This window comes from Amblyraja radiata, chromosome 23 (genome assembly GCF_010909765.2).
Source record: "Amblyraja radiata isolate CabotCenter1 chromosome 23, sAmbRad1.1.pri, whole genome shotgun sequence".
Lineage (NCBI taxonomy): Eukaryota > Metazoa > Chordata > Chondrichthyes > Rajiformes > Rajidae > Amblyraja > Amblyraja radiata.
Window position 1 is genome coordinate 20,737,491 of NC_045978.1, and position 24,194 is coordinate 20,761,684.

General features: G+C 46.5%; 1 protein-coding gene across 3 annotated transcripts in view; it reads right to left on the minus strand.

Annotated features, from left to right (window-relative positions):
- Positions 1 to 4,821: 4,821 nt before the first annotated feature.
- The window catches only part of LOC116986307 (angiopoietin-1-like), a 33,884-nt gene continuing 14,511 nt past the window's right edge, over positions 4,822 to 24,194 (minus strand). Inside the window, exons 4-9 of one of the 3 annotated variants that reach the window (XM_033041713.1) lie at positions 17,996 to 18,228; positions 15,176 to 15,291; positions 14,971 to 15,072; positions 10,671 to 10,837; positions 6,809 to 6,939; positions 4,822 to 5,977 (exon numbers count right to left, since the gene is read on the minus strand). In XM_033041713.1, coding sequence (XP_032897604.1) covers positions 5,817 to 5,977; positions 6,809 to 6,939; positions 10,671 to 10,837; positions 14,971 to 15,072; positions 15,176 to 15,291; positions 17,996 to 18,228 — 910 coding nt within the window. In that variant the 3' untranslated portion in view covers positions 4,822 to 5,816. Of the gene's footprint in view, positions 5,978 to 6,808; positions 6,940 to 10,670; positions 10,838 to 14,970; positions 15,073 to 15,175; positions 15,295 to 17,995; positions 18,229 to 24,194 lie in introns of all 3 variants that reach the window. The other 2 variants (XM_033041712.1, XM_033041714.1) reach the window with 2 other exon arrangements.

Sequence of the window (24,194 nt, forward strand, 5' to 3'; positions counted from 1 at the left end):
GAACAATCTTGGTGAGCCCCAGGTTCCCAGCCGAGGGATGTAGAATCATAGAAATATAAATAAATTCTATTATAGACTTTATACCTATAGTAGAATGGAAAGTAATCAAAATGTGTGCTTAAAAAGTGTCTGCGAGTTAATGGACCAAACAGATCTAAGCTACATTTTAATATAAAATTGCACACATGTAAGCCTACAAGTAACAAACAAAATGTGTAGATCACCTCTGAATAGTACATTGTTACAATACATTGTTTAAGTGACTGTGAAATGAAAAAAAGTGATTTAATTAACTAGATCCTGGAAAACCAATAACTTAGTTGTGTGTGTGTGTGTGTGTGTGTGTGTGTGTGTGTGTGTGTGTGTGTGTGTGTGTGTGTGTGTGTGTGTGTGTGTGTGTGTGTGTGTGTGTGTGAGGGAAGGAGAGAAGGGAGTGAGGGAAGTAGAGAAATAAGGGAGGGAGGGAAGGAGAGAAAAAAGGGAGGGAGGGAAGAAGAAGGGAAAAGAGAGAGAGGAAGGAGGGAGGGAAGGAGAGAAGGGAGGGAGGGAAAGGAAGGCGAGAAGGGAGGGAGAGGGCCGGCGGCAGGAGCGGATGCTGGGGTCCGGGCGTGAGCTGAGGCCGAGGCTTGTAAACGTTGCTCCAACCCCCGGCCCGGCCCTCCCTGTATTGTACAGTGCATCTCCCCGGGGAGAGAGGGGTGGAGCCGGGGCTGTGTGCGTGAAGCACGGCGACTGGAGGGGTGGGAGCTCTGCCTCGGGACCGTGAGGGAACAACCCACCTCCCCGTCTCCCCCTTCTCCATTCCCCCTCACACCCCTTCCCCATCTATCCCTTTCTTCCCCCTCAATCCCTCTACTCTCTGTCCACCCCTCTCTCCCCCCTCCACCCGGGGTAGATCTACCCGAGCCGAGAGTAGATTACTCTGGTGCGGGGCCCAATTGGGAGCAATTGGTCCAATTGGCTTAAGGCCGGCCCTGATACCAAGATAAACTAGACACCTCTGCACATGTTCCATATCCCTCCTTTCCCTGCATTTCCATGTTCCTATTCAAATGCCCTTTAAACACCACTGTCTATTCTGTTTCCACCACCACCCCTGGCAGTGTGTTCTAGGTACCCACCACCCTCTGTGTAAAGAACTTGTTCTACACATCGCCTCTCAGCTTTGCCTCTTTTACCTTAACGCTATGCCCTCTAGTCTTTGATATTTTCTTCCAGGGACAAATCTTCTGACTGACTACCCTGTCGACATATTGGAGGTGAAAAATCTATCTTTTATGTAGCAAAATAATTAAAATCAAATGTGTAAGAAGGAACTGCAGATGCTGGTATAAACCAAAGATAGACACAAAAAGCTGTAGTAACTCAGCGGGACAGGCAGCATCTCTGGAGAGAACAAATGGGTGATGTTTCGGGTCGAGACCCTTCTCCAGACCTTGACGTATAAATTAAAAAGCAGAATATAATACAATCAGAAGTGTTTTATTTAATAGAAGTATATTTTAATGGATTTTCCGTTCAAAATATCCACCGGGTGGCTCCAGCAATGGCTGCCTCGCCAACTGTGTGTCTACCCTTTCCTTCTTTGTGTTCTCTAGAAATCGTGGACGTATTGGTGATCATTTTCCAATGTTCTATAGATTCAGGATCAGTTCCTGTGGATTGGAGGGTAGCTAATGTTATAAGAAAGACGGGAGAGAGAAAACAGGGAATCATGGGCAGGTTAGCCTGCCATCGGTGGTGGGGAAGATGCTGTGTCAATTATAAACGATGAAATAGCGGCACATTTGGACGCAATAACAGGATCGGTGCGAGTCAGCATGGATTTACGAAGGGGAAATCATGCATGACTATTCTTCTGGAATTTTTTGAGAATGTAACAAGGAAAATGGACAGGTGGATGTAGTGTACCTGGGCTTTCAGAAAGCATTTGATAAGGTCCCACATAGGAGATTAGTGGGCAAAATTAGAGCACATGGTATTGGGGGTAAGGTATTGACATGGATAGAAAATTGGTTGGCAGACAGGAAACAAAGAGTAGGGATTAACGGGTCCCTTTCAGAATGGCAGGCAATTACTAGTGGGGTACCGCAAAGCTCGGTACCTGGACCACAGCTATTTACAATATACATTAATGACTTAGATGAAAGCTAATGGCATGTTGGCCTTCATAACAAGAGGGGTTGAGTATAGGAGCAAATTTGAAGAAGGACAATCTTGCTATTGAGGGAATGCAGCGTAGGTTCACGAGGTTAATTCCCGGGATGGCGGGACTGCCATATGTTGATAGAATGGGCGGCTTGGCTTGTATACTCTGAAATTTAGGATGAGAGGGGATCTTATTGGAACATATTAAGATTATTAAGGGTTTGGACACGCTAGAGGTAGGAAACATGTTCCCGATGTTGGAGGAGTCCAGAACCAGGGGCCACAGTTTAAGAATAAGGGGCAAGCCATTTTCTAACCACATTAAGCGCACTTAAGAATAAGGGGTAAGCCATTTAGAACGGAGATGAGGAAACATTTTTCACACAGAGGGTTGTGAATCTGTGGAATTCTCTGCCTCAGAAGGCAGTGGAGGCCCATTCTCTGGATGCTTTCAGGAGAGAGATAGAAAGAGCTCTTAAAGATAGCGTAGTCACGGAGCCCGCGATCTCTGGTCAGAGATTGACATCGGGAACTCCAAGCCGTGGGAGCTTCGACCACCCCCACGCGGGAGTTTAGTTTGCCCCGACACAGGGGCTTCAACTACCGGCTGCGGGAGCTTTGATCGCCCCAACGGATGGTTTGACTGCCCCGACCGTGGGAGAAATAAAGAGGATGCAGATTGGACATTTGTGCCTTCCATCACAGAGGAATGTGGGGAATCTGCTGTGGTGGATGTTTATGTTAACTTTTATGTGTTTGTATGTCTTATTGCTTTTTTTCCGAATGGCTGTATGGTAATTTGCATATCACTGTACCTAAATTGGTACATGTGACAATAAAACAGTTTTGAAACCTTTGAAGTTCCTTATACACCTACAATTTTCTAATTTGTACTGAAAGAGAAAATTAAGATGAATTAATTTGTTCTGCCTGAATTTCAACAGGTGGTGCAAAACCAAATGAATTTGGAGTATATTTTTTAAAATCTAATAGATGATTGCATACCTGCCAATAAATTTATAATCAAAGACTTGTCCCACCCAGTCATTCCGATTTCTCCTTCTACCCATCCGGCAGTAGATACAGAAGCTTGAAAGAGCGTACCACCAGACACAGGAACAACTTCTTCCCTTCTGTTTTCAGGCTTCTGAACGGTCCTTCCATAACATAGGGAACTGACCGATTCACCTCTACCCCATTGCGAACATTGGACTTTATATCTGGAACTGGTGTGCTACAATGCTGAGAACTATATTCTGCATTCTGTATCTTTGTCTTTACTCTATTGTACTTGAGTTTGGCTTGGTTATATTTATGTATGCTATTATCCGATCTGATTGGATAGCATGCAAAACAAAGCTTTTCACTGTATTTCAGTACACTCGAGAATACTAAATTTAAACATAAACAGCACATTATTCCTGTAGAACACAGAGTACTGGAGACACTTGGACAGGTACATGGATTGGAAAGGTTTAGAGGGAGATGGGCCAAACGTGAGCTAATGGGATTAATGTAGATGGGTGGTGAATCTGTGGAATTCATTGCCACAGACGGCTGTGAATGCCAAGTCATTGGGTATTTTTAAGGCGGAGATTGTCAGATTCTTGATTCATAAGGATGTCAAAGGTTACAGGGAGAAGACAGGAGAATGGGGTTGAGAGGGAAAGATAGATCAGCCAAGATTGAATTGTGGAGTTGACTCAATGGGGCGAGTGGCCTACTTCTGTTCCTATATAAACAATTGAATTTATCTATATCAGTCTGAAGAAGGGACCTGACCCAAAACATTGCCTGTCCATGTCCTCCAGAGTTGCTGCCTGACTCCAGCACTTTGTGTTCTGCACAAGAGTCCAGCGAGAATGAGGAGGGCCGCCACGAGCAAATGCCGAGAGCGTAGGGGGACCCGCGCTGCCGGGTGCGAGGAGGGCCACTGAGAATGAAGGGTGGCCCAGCCCTGGTTCACCACTGCCAGCAGGAGATAAGACTGTTCAATGGCCTTTTTGTAACTTTGTCGGCACCAGATGCTTGGCAAGTCATTGTGTGCTTCCTAGGTGAGGCCTGCTGTATGATTTTACCGGGTTTTATGTGAAACTAAACATTTCACTGTACCTAGGTACATGTGACAATAAAGTATCATTGAATCATTGCTTCTGCCTTTGTTTGCGTCTCTCATCTTATGCCAACTCAGTGAGGAGAGCAACAGATACAGCCTCTTCATGGAATGTGTGCCGGCAGCTGAAAATGTATGATTCTGCACAGACAGCTTTGTCATCATCTCCTCTCTGCACTCACCAATGCTATTTTTACAGAAGGAATCCCAAAAGCACTCAGGCTGACAGATGGTGAGAGGCTTGGGAGATAAGATTCTGCCAGAACGTGCGAGCTGATTTACCCCAGACCCACAAACTCTCCTCTTTGTTCGATATTTTCCCATTATTATTCACTCTCCGGCTCCATGAGCAACTGGGGAAGTCACCATTTACTGCCTACCTTTAGTTACCCTTGAGAAGCTACTGGCGAACCACCTCTGAAACCAACTTCTGGTTCTTCTGTAGAAACTGGTTGCTGGTTTATACCAAAGATGGACATAAAGTGCTGGAGTAATTCAGCGGGTCGGGCACCATCTCTGGAGGAAAAGGATAGGTTATGTTTCGGGTCAGGAACCCAATCTTCAGACTGTCTGAAATATACCATCAGTAAAGTCTGCAGAAAGGTCTCGACCCAAATCGTCACCTATTCTTTTCCTCCGGAGATGCTGCCGGATACGTTGAGTTACTCCAGCACTTTGTCCATTTCTGTTTCTTCTGGTTGAATTGCTGTTTGGGTGGGAGTTCCAGGTTTTAGACCCAGCGACAATTAAGAAACGATGGTTAAAAAAAATGCAAAACGCTAGAGTAATTCAACTGGTCAGGCAGCAGCATCTCTGGAGAACATGTATAGCTGATGTTTCGGGTCAGGATCATTCTTCAGACTCTACCAATGGTATATTTCCAAGTCAGAATGTTGTGTGGTTTGGAGGCTCATCCTGGTGCTCCCACTGCCCTTGTCCTTCATGGTGGCAAAAGTCATGGGTTTGAGAGGTACAGTAAACCCTCGTTATAATGGTCCATGGGGGTGGTGTCCATTATTGCCGACTGTCTGCAATAACCGAGTAAGGGATTATCATTGTATAAGTAGCAGAAATTTACATGTGTATGGGTGATCGAAGGAGGGCGTGGATTCGGTGATCCGAAGAATCTGTTCACACGCTGTGTCTCTAAATTAAACAATAGTAAACTGAGGCAGCTGGAGGTCTTTTGCCACACGCAGAATGCCAGATTAATGGTGGTCGGAGGCATTGGGTTTAACTGGTTAGCAACTTTGGGCTTAATTGCTTGGAAGTCACTGGTTTAACTGATTGAGAGTGTTTAGTTTAGCGGAATTGGGTTTTAACCAGTTCGAGGCATTGAGTGCAACAAGGTAGTTGGTTTAAGGTTTTACGGGTTGGAGGCATTGGGTTAGTAGCATTGAGTATACCTGGGTGGAGCTCTTGGGAGGTATTTGGTTTAACCAGTTGATAGCATTAGGTTTAATTGGTTTGAGGCAATGGGTTTAACCAGTTGGGTTCATTGATTTTAACGGGTTGGTAAGGTTTGGTTAGATCTGTGCAAGCCTCACGCACTGCATCAGAAGTCCAAGGGCCTAATCATCATGGTGGTGGCCTGCAGGGAGTAACTGGGGTTCCTGAAGTAGTGCCACTTGATGCCGTTGAGCTTTCGCAGATGGTTGCCAGCGGCGTAGTACATCCCATTGAGGTTGGACAGGCCACAGGCATCGAACCACCAGCCTGAGGGGAGAGAGAGGCAGATTCAAGGTCAGTCGTGATCCCAGCTACGAGATGCCCCAATCCATTAAGCCCAATGCCGTCAACTAGTTTAACCCAATGCTACCAAGTAGTTAAACCTAATGTCTCCAAATAATTAAACCCAATGTCTCCAACTAGTTAATCCTAATGCCTTAAACAGATTAAACTTAAAGCTACCAACTGGTTAAACCAGATTCCTTTAACTGTCTGAAGAAGTTACCTCTAACTGTCTAAAGTCTGAATAAGGGTCCCAACCAAAAACGTCACCCTTCCCTTTCCCCCCAGAGATGCTGCCTGACCCGCTGAGTTACTCCTTACACTTGGTGTCTATCTTTGGTAAAACAAAGATGTGTAGTTCTTTGTTTCTACAGAGGTAGAAACTGGTTAAATTAATGCCCTAAATCAGTTCCACCACGTTAAACCAATATCTCCAACCACACCACTCCCTCCACCGACCCGCCCACCCGCCCGCCCGCCCAAGGTGGGAGGTCAGGAGGTCAGGACATTAAACACTCTTGACCTCTGGCTGTCTTGGCGGTTCTCTGAAGATGCTGCCTGACCTGCTTAGTTACCCCAGCACTGTGCATATTCTCTTTATAGGTAATACCCTCTACTTCTGCACCCCCTCCAAAAACCTGAGGAACATTGACTCTGTTTCTCTCATCGTGGACACTGACTGACCCATGGTGTGTTGGCTGCAATTTCTTTTGACTTTCTAAGATCTCTCAGATCGAAGGTGTATGGTCACACTGAGCAGGGATGTGGGTGGGTGGGTGGGGGGAGGGTGGAGTGGGGAAGGGGGCTCCCTTGTACCTCCTGTTAACAGCAGGGCACACTTGCAGTAGCAGTTGTCGTTGTCCGCGTCCTTGGTGCTGAAACTGGCCCTGTGAGCTGCCAGGCTGCTCTGGAGTCCTGCTGTGCCCCTGTACCCCCTCACGAAGAGCCTGCGGGAAGGAAAGATGGTTGGCAAATTTGCAGACGACACTAAGATTGCTGGGGTGGCAGAACCCAGGAAGGCCCAGCCATATCAAAGCAATGGCCAAGAAACCACTGCAACACGCTACAGCACGCAAAACAGGCCCTTCGGCCCACTGAGTCCGCGCTGACCAAAGATCCCCATCCACCAGCACTATCCAACACATTAGGGACAATTTACATTTTTTACCGAAGCCAATTAACCTACAAACCTGTACATCTTTGGAGTGCGGGAGGAAACCGGAGAAAACCCATGCGGTCATGGGCAGAACGTACAAACTCTGCACAGACAGCACCCGTAGTTAGAATTGAACCAGCGTCCCTGGCACTGTGAGGCTGTGAGGCAGCAACTCTATCACTGTACCACCCTGCCGCACGTACTACCAGGTAAATGAACCAATCTATCACCAACTAGAGCGGTCCTGTCCTACCATCTACCCCATTGGAGATTTTCGGACTATCTTTAATCAGATGTGAGTTGCTGGGGGGAGCCCTGATGCGATGGGAGGGGTGGTGTGATCAGCGAACCGATACAAAGCTTGTTGTTAAGAGAATCCTGGTGAACAGTGTTATAGGACGGCATGGTGTTGCAGTGGTAGGGCTGCTGCCTTACAGCGCCAGAGACCTGGGTTCGATTCTGACTCCGGTATCCTCCATATTCGAAAGATGTGCGGATTTGTAGTTCAATTGGCTTAGGTAAGAATTGTACATTTTTCCTAGTATGTAGAATAATGTTAGCACACAGGGATCGCTGGTCAACTTCGACTCAGTGGGCTGAAGAGTCTGTTGCCGTGGTGTATGTCTAAACTAAACTAAAGTGTTGGATAAACAGTCCATCTAATCAGCCATCGATCCAATGACATTCCTTTCGGTTGCCATACTGACTGCACTACAGACTTCAACGGTAACTAGTCGAGGCCGCCCTAGGAAAACACTCCGCTGTTTGCTTTGGCCACAGCATCGAAGATTTGTTCTCTTCTGGACAAAAATAAGTCTCGTATTTACTTATCCTCAGCTGGCCCATCTGGCCACATAGATAGGACAGGCGGTCAGAACCTTTTCCCCCCAGGGTGGTAATGTCAAAGACTAGAGGGCACTGCTTTAAAGTGCGAGGGGCTAAGTTTAAAGGAGTTATGTGCGATATGTTTTTTTAATGTAGAGTGCAGGGGAAGGTACAGAGTGCAGAATATAATTCTCAGCATTGTAGTGCACCACTTCCAGAGACAGTCTGATGTCCTCAATGGGGTAGAGGTGAATCGGGCAGTACCCTGACTTATGGAAGGACCGTTCACAAGCCTGATAATGGAGGGAAAGAAGCTGTTCCCGAGTCAGCTGGTGCACGCCTTCAAGCTTCTGTACCTTCTGCCAGACGGAAGCCGGGAGAAGGAGGAATGACCAGGGTGGGAAAGGTCTTTAATTATGTTTCCTCTTAGTCAGAGAATTTAGACTCAGGGGTCACTATTTAAACATACAGGTTTATCTCTTAACGAGATAAGAATATATTTTTCCTCTCGCAGGCAGGTGAATTTCTTTGTTTTGCGTGCTACCCAGTCAAATTGTACCATGCACAGGTACAGCAGATATTGCAAATAAGAAAATAAACAGAATGCCGAATGAAGTGTTACAGCAACAAAGAAAATGCAGATTAAAAAAAAGTGTAAAGGCTGCAGTGAGGCAGATTGGAAGATCAGAATTTATTCTTAGTTTATGAGAGGATCGTTCAGTAGTCTGATAACAGCGGGGAAGAAGATGTTCTGGCGGCACGTGCTCTTCTGCCCGACGGGAGAGGGGAGAAGAGGGAGTGATCAGGGAATGAAGATTTCTTGACAATGCTGACCCGTTTCTTCAAAGGATGGAGGAGGCTCTTTAAAGTCGAGGTGCTCTCATGAAAAAAGGGAGAACGTACAAACTCCGTATAGACAGCACCCACCGTCAGATAGAACTCGGGTCTCTGTCGCTGTAAGGCCGCAGCGCCACCCTTAGTAAGGGTGTCAAACGTCACAGGGGGAAGGCAGGAGAATGGGGTTGAGAGGGAAACATAGATCAGCCATGATTAAATGGCAGAGCAGACTCAGTGGGTCGAATGACCTAATGGACGCAACAAAAGCTTTTCACTGTACCTCGGTACATGTGACAATAACTAAACTGAACTTCAGGATTATTCTGTGGATACTTGTTCTGCCTATTTACTAGCTTTCCATTTCTACAGGGCTTCCTTAATAATTGCAATGGAGACAATAAATCCAGCCCTGCAATTATTTTCTGTTCCTGCGTTACATTGACCACACTCGAAAAATGTCTGGCAAAGACATGGTAAACAGTGGGACTGTTTAGAACAGCAAGACGATGTGGAATGTGATAACCAGAGCCAGGATATTTAGGCACTAAAAAACACTGAAATAGGCAGGCAAAAAGGCATAATAAAATTACAAAAAAGCCACGAAAAAGACATTTATTGACAAAAAAAAAGGCATAAAAGGCATTTATTTCCACCACCAAAATATGGTTAAAAATGCTACTATAAAGGTATACTAGATTAAATGACCAAAGTTGCCGGGCTGCACATAATTACTAGCATTTTTTCCCAAATTATCTGGTGTTAAACTATGCCGTCTGTCAGACAGATTATGCTACAGTTGTGAAAAACTTCTTTCTACCCCAGCTGAGGTCACTGGTGCATACCCAAAACGAGCTACCGACTCTATATTCATGTCGATATCTTGTGCATTACAACTACCTTTGAGAACTTTAGCTATGTTTTGTATTTCTTTAAGATCTTTGTTACCTAAAATCACTCTTTCACATTTTCCTTGTATGTCTTTACCTACATCGCCAGGAATTTTACGAATATCGTCAGTTACTTTGTTGAAAACCTGCAAGTTATTCACTAATGTTCGCCATGTTTCGCAAGGGAAGTGATAGCGTGGGAAGTTTGCAAAATTGGAAGCAATAAACACAAGATCGCGGTGGAGGGACTTTTTCTGCATGATTTCACTGACGATCCTGACTGCAGCAGATTCTTTTTCTTCAAAACAGTTGACGATTTATTTTATCTTTTCAAAATTTGCAGCATTGTAGAGTACAGCAGAGAGCTATGTACCCCCACCTAGTCAAAACGGGCTGAGGAGGTAGCGGAATCTCAGGTGCTATTTCCTTGAACTGCACACATGATGGCAAATCATCAAAAAAGGCATGAAAAGGCACATGGAAAAATCCTGGCTCTAGTGATAACTTAGCTGGGGAGCCGATGGTTTTACTGTGGGTGATATTCAGTTTAATTTTAGTTTAGTTTATTGTCACGTGTCCCAAGATAGAGTGAAAAGTTTTTGTTGCGTGCTAACCAGTCAGCGGAAAGACAATACATGATTACAATCGGGCCATTCACAGTGTACAGATTAATGATAAGGGAATTATGTTTAGTGCAAGATAAAGCTAGTAAAATCCAATCAAAGATGGTCCAAGGGTCACCAATGAGGTAGATAGTAGGACTGCACTCTAGTTGTGGTAGGATAGTTCGGTTGCCTGATAACAGCTGGAGAGAAACAGTTCCTGAATCTGGAGGTGTGCATTTTCACACTTCTGTATCTTATTCCTACCAGAGCCAACAAACAGCGCCTGTAATAAATCCAGCAAGGTTGGAACGACCCATGGGTCAGGCAGCACCTGTGGGGAGAGAGAGACAGGGTGAAATCTACACTACCTGTATTTCTTTCGCTCGCCGCTCAAGCGGAACCTCTCGTAAAAGCCGTAGACGTGATTTGCGTCCCAGTCCCTCAGCTCAATCCGTAGGGAGTAAGCTCGTTGACTGGTCAGCCGGTGAATGGCTTCGTTTCCCAGCCAGTGCTCAGCTGGGCTCTCCCCGAAACCCTAGGCCAGAAACAGGAGAGTTGAGGCTGTGTGTTGACAGGGCATCTATCCACTGAAACAATGGCAGACCATCTCCGTCCTGACTCGTATACTACCCTGACCTATGAAAGCAAGTATACCGTATGCCTTCTTCACCATTCTCATAATTTTATATACTTCTATCAGGTCTTCCCACATCTTCCCGCGTTCCAGAGAAAACAATCCAAGGCTGTCCAACCTCTCCCTGGAGCTAATACATCCTAATCCAGGCATCATTCTAGTAAACCTCATCTGCAACCTTAACAATGCTTCCACATCCTTCTTGTAATGGGGGCGACCAAAACACCACACAATACTCCAAATGCAGCCTAACCAACGTCGTATAAAGCTGCATCATAACTTCCTGACTCTTATACTCACTTGACCTATGAAAGCAAACATACCTTATGCCTTCTTTACCACTCTATCTACTTGTGTTGCCACTTTCAGGGAGTTATGGACTTAGACTACAAGATCCCTCTATACATTAATGCTGTTAAGGGTGCTGCCATCAATTGTATGTTTTCCCTTACATTTGACCTACCAAAGTGCAACACCTCTCACTTGCCCAGACTAAACTCCATCTACAATTTCTCTGCCCATTTCTATAGCTGGACTATATGTTCATAAGTTAATAGTTTATAAGATCAGAATTAGGCCATTCAGCCCATCGCGTCTACTCCACCATTCAATCATGGCTAAACTATCTTTCCCTCTCAACCCCATTCTCCTGCATTCTCCCTGTAATCTTTGACACCTAACCTAACCAATTACTGTGTAGGAAGGAACTGCAGATGCTGGTTTAAACCGAAGATAGACATAAAAAGCTGGAGTAACTCAGCAGGGCGGGCAGCATCTCTGGAGAGAAGGAATGGGTGATGTTTCGGGCCTAGACCCTTCTTCAGACTGGAGAAGGAGGGTTTTGACCCGAAACGTCACCCATTCCTTCTCTCCAGAGATGCTGCCTGTCCAACTGAGTTACTCCAGCTTTTTGTGTCTAATCAATTACCTATCAATCTCCGCTCTAAAACTACCCGATGTCTTGCCCTCCGAGGCCATTTGTGGCAATGAATTCCACAGATTCACCATCCTCTGGGTAAAGAAATTCCTCATCTCCATTTTATTCTGAGGCCATGCCCTTTGGTCATAGACTCTCACATTACTGTAAACATCCTCACCACATCCACACTATCCAGGCCTTCCATTATCCGGTAGGTTTCAATGAGATCTCACCTCATCCTTCTAACCTCCAGCGAGTACAGGCCCAAAGCTGTCAAACGCTCCTTAAACGTTAACCCAATTGTCCTGAGTTCGATCAAACCTCTCCCTCACAACACAAACATCTCCCACTTTCTCCCCCACTGACCCAAAACATCTTCGCCCGTCTCTCCCCACCGACCCAAAACATCTCCTCAGTCATAATACAACCTTTTCATTCACCACCCTGGCCAGAACAACTTTCCCCCTCCACCTCAACCCAAAACCTCCTCTGGTCTCACCGACCCTTGTAAATCATCTCCACATTTCCCCTTCCCAATGGTTTATGTTTAGGTTTATTATTGTCACATGTATGAAGGTACAATGAAAAGATTTGTTTTGCCTGCTATCCAAACAGAGCAGATAATGCTATACATACATATAATCAGTTCAAACTCAAATACAATAGGTAGAGCAAAGGGGCGGATACAGAGTGCAGAATATAGTTCTCAGCATTGTAGCGCATCAGTTTCGGAGACAAAGTCCAGTGTCCGCAGTGGGGTAGAGGTGAATCGGACTGTACCCTAGCTTATGGAAGGACCGTTCAGAAGTCCGATAAGAGAAGGGAAGAAGCTTTTCCTGAGTCTGGTGGTGTGCGCTTTCAAGCTTCTCTATCTTCTGCCGGACGGGGGCAGGGAGAAGAAGGAATTAGCGGGAGTGGGGCAAGTCTTTATGTTGGCTGCTTTTCCGAGGCAGAGTGAAGTGCAGATGGAGTCAATGGTGAGGAGTCTGGTCTGTGTGATGGACTGGGCTACATCACCAATTTCTTGCAGTATTGGACGGAGCTGGGGTGCAACTCAATAGGATGCCTTCCATGGTGTCTCTGTAGATATATATAACATCTACAACATTTTGCAATTTCTTGCAAATTCTAAGCTTCTTCGCAGTACATTCAAAATCTCCCACCTCACACACATCCAACGTAGCTCCCTCTCCCTTTCCCCTACCCTCCTCCTGCAGAGATGGACATTATTACCAGGACTTTCTGCCTCTCTGTTGTTCAGCTGTTTCAATCTGCTCCCCTCCCCGCAAAGAGTTACATTCCTGACAGCCCACACTACATTCAACAATACCCAAAGCTCTCTGTTATTTTTAAACTTGCTCCGATTCTCCGAGCTCAAGTCTTTCAGTGTAATCGGAGATCATTCCCACATCATTGGCATTCAGTCACACAGTGAAGACCCCAGAACAGGGGCAGTGACCTGGTCCACAAATGGAGATCTGCAGTTTCAAGTCACACTCTGTGAAGCCTCTACACCGTGCTGGCTTCTGGCATCAGCCCCGGTTTCGTGAATGGCTTGAAGCCAAAGCGGTCAAAGGCTTCAAACTCTGGGAAACGCCGGAACAAACCCTTATCTTGATCACGATCACTCTCCCCCAGAAAGAAAGGCCTTCCCTGAAGCGAGTGTGCCGAGGGAAATGGCCAACGTTGCCTCAGGTCAAGTTGAGATTATTGTCATAAGTGGATACGAGGAACTGCAGATGCTGCTTTACAAAAAGAAACTGGAAATTTGATTGCTAAATCGTGTTTTTTTTCTCACTTTATGCAACTGAAAATCAAAACTGAGTTTCGATGGAGAAACAAGGAACTGCAGATGCTGGTTTACATAAAATAGCACAAAGTGCTCGAGAAACTCAACTGTTTCAGGCAGCGTTTGTGGAGAACATGGATGGGTGATGTTTGGCTTGGGACCCTTCTTCAGATTGATTATGGGGGTGAGGGAAGAAAACTGGAAAAGTGGTGGGGGAGAGATACCTGTCAGCTTTGTCCTACCCTTCCTCTCATCCAGCTTTCCTACCCCCAATAATGTCTGAAGAAGGGTCCCGACCCGAAACATCACCTACCCATGTTCTCCAGAGATGCGGTCTGACCCGCTGAGTTACTCCAACACTTTATGTCTTTTATTGAGATTACTGTCATCTTCATGTGTATGGTGAGGTAAAGCGACAATACAAAATCTGCTTGCAACAGCATGACATTTTAGATTTAGGTGTTTAGAGTCATGTGTACCGAGGTGCAGTGAAAAGCTTTGTTTTGCATGCTTCAAGCAGTTCAGATCATACAATACATTAATACAATCAAGTCAAACACAAGTACAATAGGCAGAGCAAAAGGGAAGATAAAGAATGCCAGAATATTTTGCTCAGCATTGTAGTGCACCAGTTCCATAGACAAGTCCAATGTTGACTATGGGGTCGAGGTGAATCGGACAGTACCTGAGATTATGGAAGGACCGTTCAGAAGCCTGATAAGAGAGGGGAAGATGCTGTTCCCGAGTCTGGTGGTGCACACTTTCAAGCTTCTGGTACCCAGGCACATACTCAGACAACATACGACAACATATATTGTACATAAACTACACGTACATTCTGTAAGATGAGGAAAATATAAAGATGGAGCGAAGAAAACAAGGTAGCATCATGAAGAGAAGGAATTGGTGATGTTTCAGGTCGAGGCCCTTTTCAAGTGAGGATCATTGATGGGTTGGCACTGGAGGTGGGCAGTTGTTGCTATGGGAATGCGGCACTGTTGCAGGTGCCCTCCTGTGTGTGAAGTGTGAAACTAAGGCCACCCCTGTCAATGCCTTCTGGCACTGTAATGCATCAACTCTACTGCTGAACCACCGTGCCGGCCTTGATTTCCGGATATTTATCGTCTGGACATTTATCTCACTCTAGTCTATGGGAGCTTACTATGCACGGACTGGCTGCCATATCCCTTACATTGTGACTACATCAAGAGACGACGTTAGCTGGCAAGTGGTTTAGAATTTGTAGGAAGGAACTGCAGATGCTGGAAAGTGTCTGAAGCTGCGGAAGGTGTTGTAGAAATCGAAGAATTTTTTTTTTTCACTTACCAGTTTATACTCAGTCCAATTTCTCTGGAAGTCCAGGCTGCCATTAAACCTCCTCTGTATCACTGTCCAACCCCCGCCACCAGTCTCCATGTCACAATAAACCTGCAGAGGAGGACAGAGAGAGGCTAGTCCCTGTTGGAATCTAATATTGATTTCCTGGTTAGTACAAGTGCAGGGAGCAAGGCAGAGAGAATGGTCTGATTACCTGCCGGGGGTCGGTGACGTTCCTGATACGGATGGTGTAGACACCACTCACAGTAGCACCGGATGCGAAGGCCTCCGAACAATCTGCGTAGATCTTCTCCTCTTTCTTGGTCTCTGCTGCTTGAGAAGAGGGAGGAGGGGGAGGAGGGGGAGGAAGACAGAACCGAGGGAGAGGAATGACGAAAAGACCCAAGAATGAAGGAAAGGTAGTAAAAATGGAGGGAAGGAATGGTGGGAGAAAGGAAAGAGAGAAAGAAGTCAACAATGAGTAGGCAAAATAACAGGAGAGAAGAAATATTACTTGCTGGAGTCAGACAGAAGGTCAGTGAAGAGAAGGCGGTCATTGTCTGATCCAGGTGTGTGAATCTCCAAGAACAATCCCCAGGCCTGCTCTTGTGCTGTAGTGTTCTACATTCTGTGATGCTCTCAGAGCTCATCAATCAATGGATGAACGAGGGGAGACAGGGAACATAAAAGGACATATTGCAACCGTGAGAAATAAAATGCAACAGTTGCTGGAAACCTGCAACAAAAGAGAATGCTGGAAATACCCAACAGAACTGGCAGCATCTGCGGAGAGGGGAAAACAGAGTTTAGTTTAGTTTAAAGGTACAGAGCGGAAACAGGCCCTTCAGCCCAATGAGTCCATAGTGACCCACTCTATCCTACACACTAGGGACAATTTAAAGAGGGCAATTAAGCTACAAACCTGCATGCCTTTGGTATGTGGGAGGAAACTGCAGTAACTGGAGGAAACCCATGTTGTCACAGGAAGAACATGCAAACCGTTCAGGCAGGACCCATAGTCAGGATCAAACTCAGGTCTCTGGTGCTGCAAGGCAGCAACTCTACCGCTGCGCCACTGTGCCGCTCTTATTTTTTATTTATGAGAAACGGGACAAAAGGCAAGTTAACGTAACATTACAAAAGTCTGAGAAGTTTCGAAGCAAACAGAAAAGGCTGGATATCTGATATACAGTATTGCGTGTAACATGCTGATTAGCACCTCACATTTCGCGTGGGCAGCGTACAACCCAGCGGTAGGAATGATGAATTCTCTAATTTCAAGTAACTCCTGCATTTCTGCTCCTCCCCTCTCTCCCCCACCCTGGTCACCCTCCCAGTTCCAATGTTCACATCCTTGTATCCCTTTTGTTATCTCCCCTTCCCCAGTCAACGATGGGCCATTATGTGCTCCTCTGCTTTAAGTCTGAAGAAGGGGGTTCCTAACCAAAACGACACCTGTTCATGGGCTCCAGAAATGCTGCCCGACCCGCTGAGTTACTCCAGCATTTTGTTTCTTTTCAAAGACAAGTGCTGTTCCTCAAGCTTGCAATGGACATGGGTTAGACCAAAGTGGCTCTTCAGAGTGGGAGTGTGATGGAGAATTAACATGATAGAAGCCACATTTGCATTGACCAGCACAAAGAACCGATACCTCAGCAGTGGAAGAGTGAAGTTAGCTAACGCGACATCTTGGATGAGATGATTCCTTTGCCACCATTTGAGCAAACTGGGACGAAGTGTCACCAATGTCATCTCAGTAGCAGATATGTTGTTGATGTTGTACATTCTGTTTATCCGAAACAAACCATTTATCTTGCAATCGCTGTGAAGAATTTCCTTCTAATGACATTTCTTTCTTGAGCCAAACCCTAAGATATTTGCTGACTGTGTTTCTGGGCTTGACCCCTGAGAAGATTAAACATTCCTGCTCAAGTTACGGCTAAACTTTCAATTCCATTTGTGGTAGAAAGCTACGATTAAACGTTTCAGCACGTATGCACAGTCGGCATTCTTTACACAGTTTAGCTCGGGATGTCTCAGCTGGTGTGTGGTAAATCACATCGCAGCCTGTGATGGAAGTGGAGAATGCATTTTCATAGAAAACTGGGAAAATAAGAGTGCGTACTTTATGAATTTTTTGCTTTAGTTTTAAGTTGTCGAGATGTGGCGAGGAATCAGGCCCTTCAGCCCACGGAGTCGGTACCGACCAGCAATCCTGCATGCACTGGGGACAATTTACAATTTTACCAAGCCAATTAACCTACAAACCTGTACGTCTTTGGAGTGTGGAAGGAAATCAGAGATCCTGGAAAAAAAAACCCGTGCAGGTCACGGGGAGAATGCACAAACTCCATACAGACAAGCTCCAGCAGTCAGGATCTAATCCGGGACTCTGATGCTGTAAGACAGCAACTCTGTTGCTGTGCCAATTGTGTACTTATTATTGGCACGGAGGAAGAATTGATTAATTAACAGAAACTAAAACTGGGTTAAATGGGTCATTATTGGATTGGAAATTGGTAATTTGGAGTGTGCCTCAGCTATTAATGCTGATATTAATATGTCCGTTCCTCAAGTTTAAAGGAGATGTGTGGGGAAACTTTTTTTTTTACACTAAGGGTGGTGAGGGTCTGGAATGCACTATCGGGAGTAGAGAATAAAGCAGATATGACCTGGATGAAAAAGGATGGGTGACATTTCGGGACAAGTCCCTTCTTCAGACTGACGTGGGGGGTGAAGAGCTGGAGGCGAGAAATGACCTAATGTGGGGTGTGTCCAGTAGGTCCATTGTTGGCTAGGGAAGGCGTGATCTCAAGAGAAACAATGTGGAGAACTGTGCAATGGGTAAAACGACGAGCGCGGAGGAAATGGTCAATGAGGGAGGGGGAAGGGAGGATGAGGGGAGTGTAAGATGAAATTACTGCAAATTAGAGAAATCAATTGAACAGTTGTATGTTCCTGTGTTGAACCATTGTATGTTCCTGTGTTGCATGTACAATGTACATTCTGTACATGGTATGCTCCGTGTTCCTACCTCTGCCCTGAGAGACCAGGGTGATGAGGCGTTGCACAGTGCCCATGATCCGTAGTTGTTGACGCTGCAGATCGGTGCTGTCGTTGCCGGCTGTGTTCAGACGTCTCTCTAGCTTCCCGACCGTGCCAACCTGCCGGGTCAGAAGCTGCTGAAGACGCTCCCGCTCCCTCTTCAGGGAGTCCACCTCACTCCGATGCCTGGCCTCCATGTCGAACACCTTCCTCTCTAAAAGGCTGAAGCAGGCGTTGCAGTTAACATCAGAGAGCGTGAGGTTCATCAATAAAGCTCTTCACTGTACCTTGGTGCACTAAAGAAACTAAGCGAGCGATTCATTACAACATTCATCACAATAGTCCACACAGACAGCACCTGTGGTCTAGATCGAGCCCGGGTCTCTGGCGCTGTGAGCCACTCTGCCGCCCTCCTTCTGTCTGGTGCGTCGATCTCTACAAAGCTGAGGCCACGCGCCAACTCTCGGACACCTCCTCCTACTTACCCCTGGACCATGACCCCACTGACGTGCACCAGGCCACCATCTCTAGCACCATCACCGACTTCATGAACTCCCATGCCCTCCCCGACCGAGCCTCCAACCTCATCGGTCCCCATTCCCGCACGGCCCGATTTTACCTTCTCCCCAAAATCCACAAACCTGACTGTCCCAGTAGGCCCATTGTCTCTGCCTGTTCGTGCCCCACCGAACTCCTCTCCACATACCTTGACTCCATCCTATCCCCCTTGGTTAAATCCCTTCCTACCTATGTTTAAGACACCTCAGACACTCTCCGCCGCCTCCGCGCATTCCATTCTCTAGGCCCTCAACCCCTCATCTTCACCATGGACGTCCAGTCACTCTACACCTCCATCCCCCACCAGGATGGTCTCAAAGCCCTCCGGTTCTTCCTCGACCAGAGAAGCAACCTATACCCGGCCACTGACACACTCCTCCGCCTAGCGGAGCTGGTCCTTACCCTCAATAACTTCACGGTTGACTCCTCCCATTTCCTCCAAATACAAGTCGTAGCTATGGGCACACGCATGGGCCCCAGCTACGCATGGCTCTTTGTCGGGTAAGCCGAATAATCCTTGTTCAATACGTACCAGGGCCCCATCCCTGACCTCTACCTCCGCTACATCGACGACTGCTTTGGTGCTACCTCCTGCACCCACACACAACTGACTGACTTCATCCACTTCACCACCAACTTCCATCTGGCACTCAAATAGACCTGGACTATTCCGATACTTCCCTACCATTCCTTGACCTCACTATCTCCATCGCAGGTGATAGACTTCTGACCGACATCCACCATAAACCCACTGACTCCCATGGCTATCTGGACTACACTTCTTCCCACCCTGCCTCCTGTAAGGACTTCATCCCCTACTCCCAATTCCTCCGTCTACGCCGCATCTGCTCCCAGGATGAGGTGTTCCACACCAGGGCATCTGAAATGTCCTCATTCTTCAGGGAACGGGGGTTCCCCCCCTTCACCATAGATGAGGTACGCACCAGGGTCTCTTACATACCTCGCAACACTGCTCTCTCTCCCCATCCCCGCACTCGCAACAAGGGCAGAGTCCCCCTAGTCCTCACCTTTCACCCCACCAGCCGTCACGTACAACAAGTAATCCTCCGTCAGTTTCGCCACCTCCAACGTGACCCCACCACTCGCCACATCTTCCCATCTCCCCCCATGTCTGCCTTCCGCAAAGACCGCTCCCTCCGTAACTCGTTTGTCAATTCTTCCCTTCCCTCCCGTACCACCCCCTCCCCGGGCATTTTCCGTTGCAACCGCAAGAGATGCAACACCTGTCCCTTTACCTCCCCCCTCAACTACATTCAAGGACCCAAGCAGTCGTTCCAGGTGCGACAGAGGTTCACCTGTATCTCCTCCAACCTCATCTATTGCATCCGCTGCTCTAGATGTCAGCTGATCTACATCGGTGAGACTAAACGGAGGCTGGGCGATCGTTTCGCCGAACACCTCCGCTCGGTCCGCAAGAACCTACCTGACCTCCCTGTGGCTCAGCATTTCAACTCCCCCTCCCATTCCCCGTCCGACCTCTCTGTCCTGGGTCTCCTCCATGGCCAGAGTGAGCAACACCGGAAATTGGAGGAACAGCACCTCATATCACGTGACCGTGTGGATTTCCTACGGGTGCTCCGGTTTCCTTCCTTGGGCAGTCTGCATCCTGCGGGCATGATCATTGAATACTCCCAATTTTGTTAGCCCTTGCTGTCTCCTCCCCTTCCTCAGCCCTAGGGCTGTCTCCTCCTCCTTTTTCCTTCCTTCTCCCCGCCACCCCCCATCAGTCTGAAGAAGGGTTTTGGCCCGAAACGTTGCCTATTTCCTTCGCTCCATAGATGCTGCTGCACCCGCTGAGTTTCTCCAACATTTTTGTGTACCTTCGATTTTCCAGCATCTGCAGTTCCTTCTTAAACTCCTTCTGTGATATGGTCAGCTTGCTGTTGCCTGTTTCACTGCATGAGTGGCTGAAATTCTAAACATGCAAGGACGGCGCAGTGGGACAGCGCTAGAGTTGCTGCCTTACAGTGACAGAGACCCAGATTTGATCCTGACCTCAGGTTCTGTCTGTACGGAGTTTGCACGTTCTCCCCGTGACCGTGTGGATTTCCTACGGGTGCTCCGGTTTCCTTCCATACTCCAAAGACATGCAGATTTGCAGGTTAATTGCCTTCTATAAATTGTCCCTAGTGTATAGGATAGAACTAGTGTACAGGGTGATCGTTTGCCAGCATGGACTCGGTGGGCTGAAGAGCCTGTTTCCACGCTGTATCTCTAAACTAAACTACGCAAGAGAACGGAGGGTTCGGGAAGTTGATGGACTCATTATGTTTCGACCTCAGGCCATGGTTCATCGAGACATGTCATGATCCAGAGCCCTCTGTGAAGACGCTGCCCCACAGTGTTGGCTTGGATTCCGACCCCTCGACTCAGCTAGGTCCCTCACACAGCTCCCCATTAATCAAAAACCCATTCCTTTCCCTCAGCTCAATCGCCACAGCCTACGGACCAAAATACTCGGGAAGTTTGTGTGAGTCAAGTTGATGGATGGATTTTCACCTTTGCTCCACCGACCCTTGTACACAAAGCTGTTGAATGAAATCTGGAGTTTTCTTAAGATCTTATCAGATGCAGAACAAATTGAACTACTTGGATCGCTGGTTAGAACATAGATCATAGAATGTAGAAGAGTGCAGCAGAATAACAGCCCCTTCCGTCCACAATGCCCGTTGCTGAACATGAGGACAAGACCAATTCGTACCAACCTCTCCTTGAGCCTATCCAGAAGTCTCTTAAACGGCACTATCGTATCTGCCTACACCACCGTCCTTGGCAGGGCAAACCAGATGGTCACTACCCTCGACACTAAACGTTATACCCTTTATCCTGTAACTGTACACTGCGGATGACTTGATAGGGATGTATAGTCTTTCCGCTAATCTGATAGCAAGAAACAAAGAAGCTTTTTGTTGTACCTAACAAACGGTGTAAAAAAACTTGTTTAAGAAGGAACTGCAGATGCTGGAAAATCGAAGGTACACAAAAATGCTGGAGAAACTCAGCGGGTGCAGCAGCATCTATGGAGCGAAGGAAATAGGCAACGTTTCGGGACGAAACGTTGCCTATTTCCTTCGCTCCATAGATGCTGCTGCACCCGCTGAGTTTCTCCAGCATTTTTGTGTAAAAGAAACTTGCCCCGCACATCTGCTTTAACCTTTGCCCCTCTCACCTTAAAGCTCTGCCCTCTATTATTTAATATTTACATCCTTGGGGAAAAACAAGCTCTGGATGCCTACCCTAAATCTGCCTCTCATTATTTTATACACTTCTATCAGGACACCCCACTACCTCCAGCTTTCTAGAGAAAACAATCTAAGCCTGTCTAACCACTCCCTGTGGCTAATACCCCCTAATTCAGACATCGATTTGGTAAATCGTATCTTCATTGTGCTCAGAGCCAAATAAGGTAGAAATGGTTCTGGCAGCATGTACAAGAGAGAATCAGACTTCACTAGGTCAAGTTCAGGCCAAGAAAAGCAAACAAGCAAGCTGTTCTAAATAAAACAGATTGCACACAAAACGTTTGAGGCACAGTGCTGCAATCTACCCGCACTCATGCTCACATACAAACTAACTAAATGCACAGTCTTTTAAAAGCCCTGTCCCACTGTACGAGTACATTCAAGAGATCTCCCGAGTTTCCAATGATTCGAACTCGGAGATTTACGGTAAAGGCCGCTCGTAGGTACTCGGGGCTCTCGTGGTTATTTTTCAACATGTTGAAAAATCTTCACGAGTCTTCCCGAGCTTACCGCGTTTCCCGAGTACCTGCCCTTAGCGTTACGAGTCACTAAGAGACGTCCCCGAGCTCCAACGTACCCGCTACGTTCATTCTACGTGTTTACCATGAGTTTGATTTTTTTTTAAACTCGGGAGAACTCTAGAATGAACTCGTACAGTGGGACAGGGCTTTAACCAGAGTAGGGAAATCGAAAGGTCATAGGTTTAAGGTGAACGATGCTTCCATAAGCTAGGGTACTGTCCGATTCACCTCCACCCCATTGGACTTTGTCTCTGGAACTGGTGCACCACAATGTTGAGAACTATATTTTGCAAGCTGTATCTTTCCCTTTGCTCTAACTATTGTACTTAAGTTTGACTTGCTTGTATTGATGTAAGGTATTGTTTGATCTGTTTAGATAGCCTGCAAAACAAAGCTTTTCACTGTATATCTTTATACGTGACAATAATAAACTAAACCTAGTTGAGGTGTTTGGAGTTATAGGAAAAGAGGGAGAGGCCAGAGAAATGTATTAAATGAAGTACAACTAGAATGAATCAAGATAAACTTGATACATTTATAGTGTACAGAGGCCCTGGCGAATCATATCATTGATCACACAGTTGCCTTTATTACCTCAATAAATGGGAGATGTTAGTGGCTTGGCATGGATAGAGTAGACCGTCAGAAACTATTACCCAAGATCAAAATATCAAATACCAAAGGGAATAGCTTTTAAGGTGAGAGGGTGGTGGGTGCCTGGAACGCGCTGTCGGGTTGGTAGTGGAGGCAGATACGAAAGATGCATTTGAGACAGTTTTGGATAGGCACATGGATATGCAGGGAATGGAGGGATATGGATTAATAGGGTGGTGAATCTGTGGAATTCAATGACTAGGCATTGGGTATTTTTAAGGCAGAGATTGACAGATACTTGATTGGTAAGTGTCAAGGGTTATGGGGAGAAGGCTGGAGAATGGGGTTGAGAGGGAAAGATAGATCAGACATGATTGAATGGCAGAGTAGTCTTGATGTACCGAATGGCCTAATTCTGGTCTTATGACTTATGTTCTTGTATGTTCAGGCAGACAGGGGTTGGTCTTGACATCATGTTCGGCTCGGACATTGTGGGCCGAAGGGCCTGTTCCTGTGCTTTACTGTTCTATGTTCTATGTTCTATTCAGTGTGTATTATGGCCATTGTAGAAGATATTTCAGCTGGCGTTTCCTTGTTTAACTAATGGCTATTTTTATTCCCTGAGCCCCAAATGATACTTTCACTGCCAATTGAGTAATGATTTATTGTTGGAATCAACAGCATAGACAGCAACTCTTACTGAATTCCTGGGAGGGTGACTGCCAGGGAGAAGCTGAGTTTAATGCTGATAGTTTAGAAGTTTATTTTTGTGTGTGGTTGTCACAACAGCAGCCTGACCAGTGACAGACAGGGCCCCAATTTATGGCCCTGTCCCACGGTACGAGTTCATTCCAAGATCTCTCCCGAGTTTGCCCTGATTCGAACTCGGTGATTTACGGTAATGGCCGCTCGTCGGTACTCGGGGCTCTCGTGGCCATTTTTCAACATGTTGAAAAATCTTCACGAGTCTTCCCGAGCTTACCTGCCGTTAGCGAGTCGACTGACGATCTCCCTGTGACCGTGTGAGTTTCACCCAGGTGCTCCAGTTCCCTGCCGTGCAGGTTTATAGGTTAACTGGACTCTGCAAATTGCCACAAGTATGTAGGGAGTGGATGAGAAAGTGGGATAACATAGAACTAGTGTGAATGGGTGATCGATGGTCAGCGAGGACTCGGTGGGCCGAACGACCTGTTCCCATGCTGTATCTCTAAACTAAACTAAACTAAATTAATAACGCTAATACTGGTGCAAA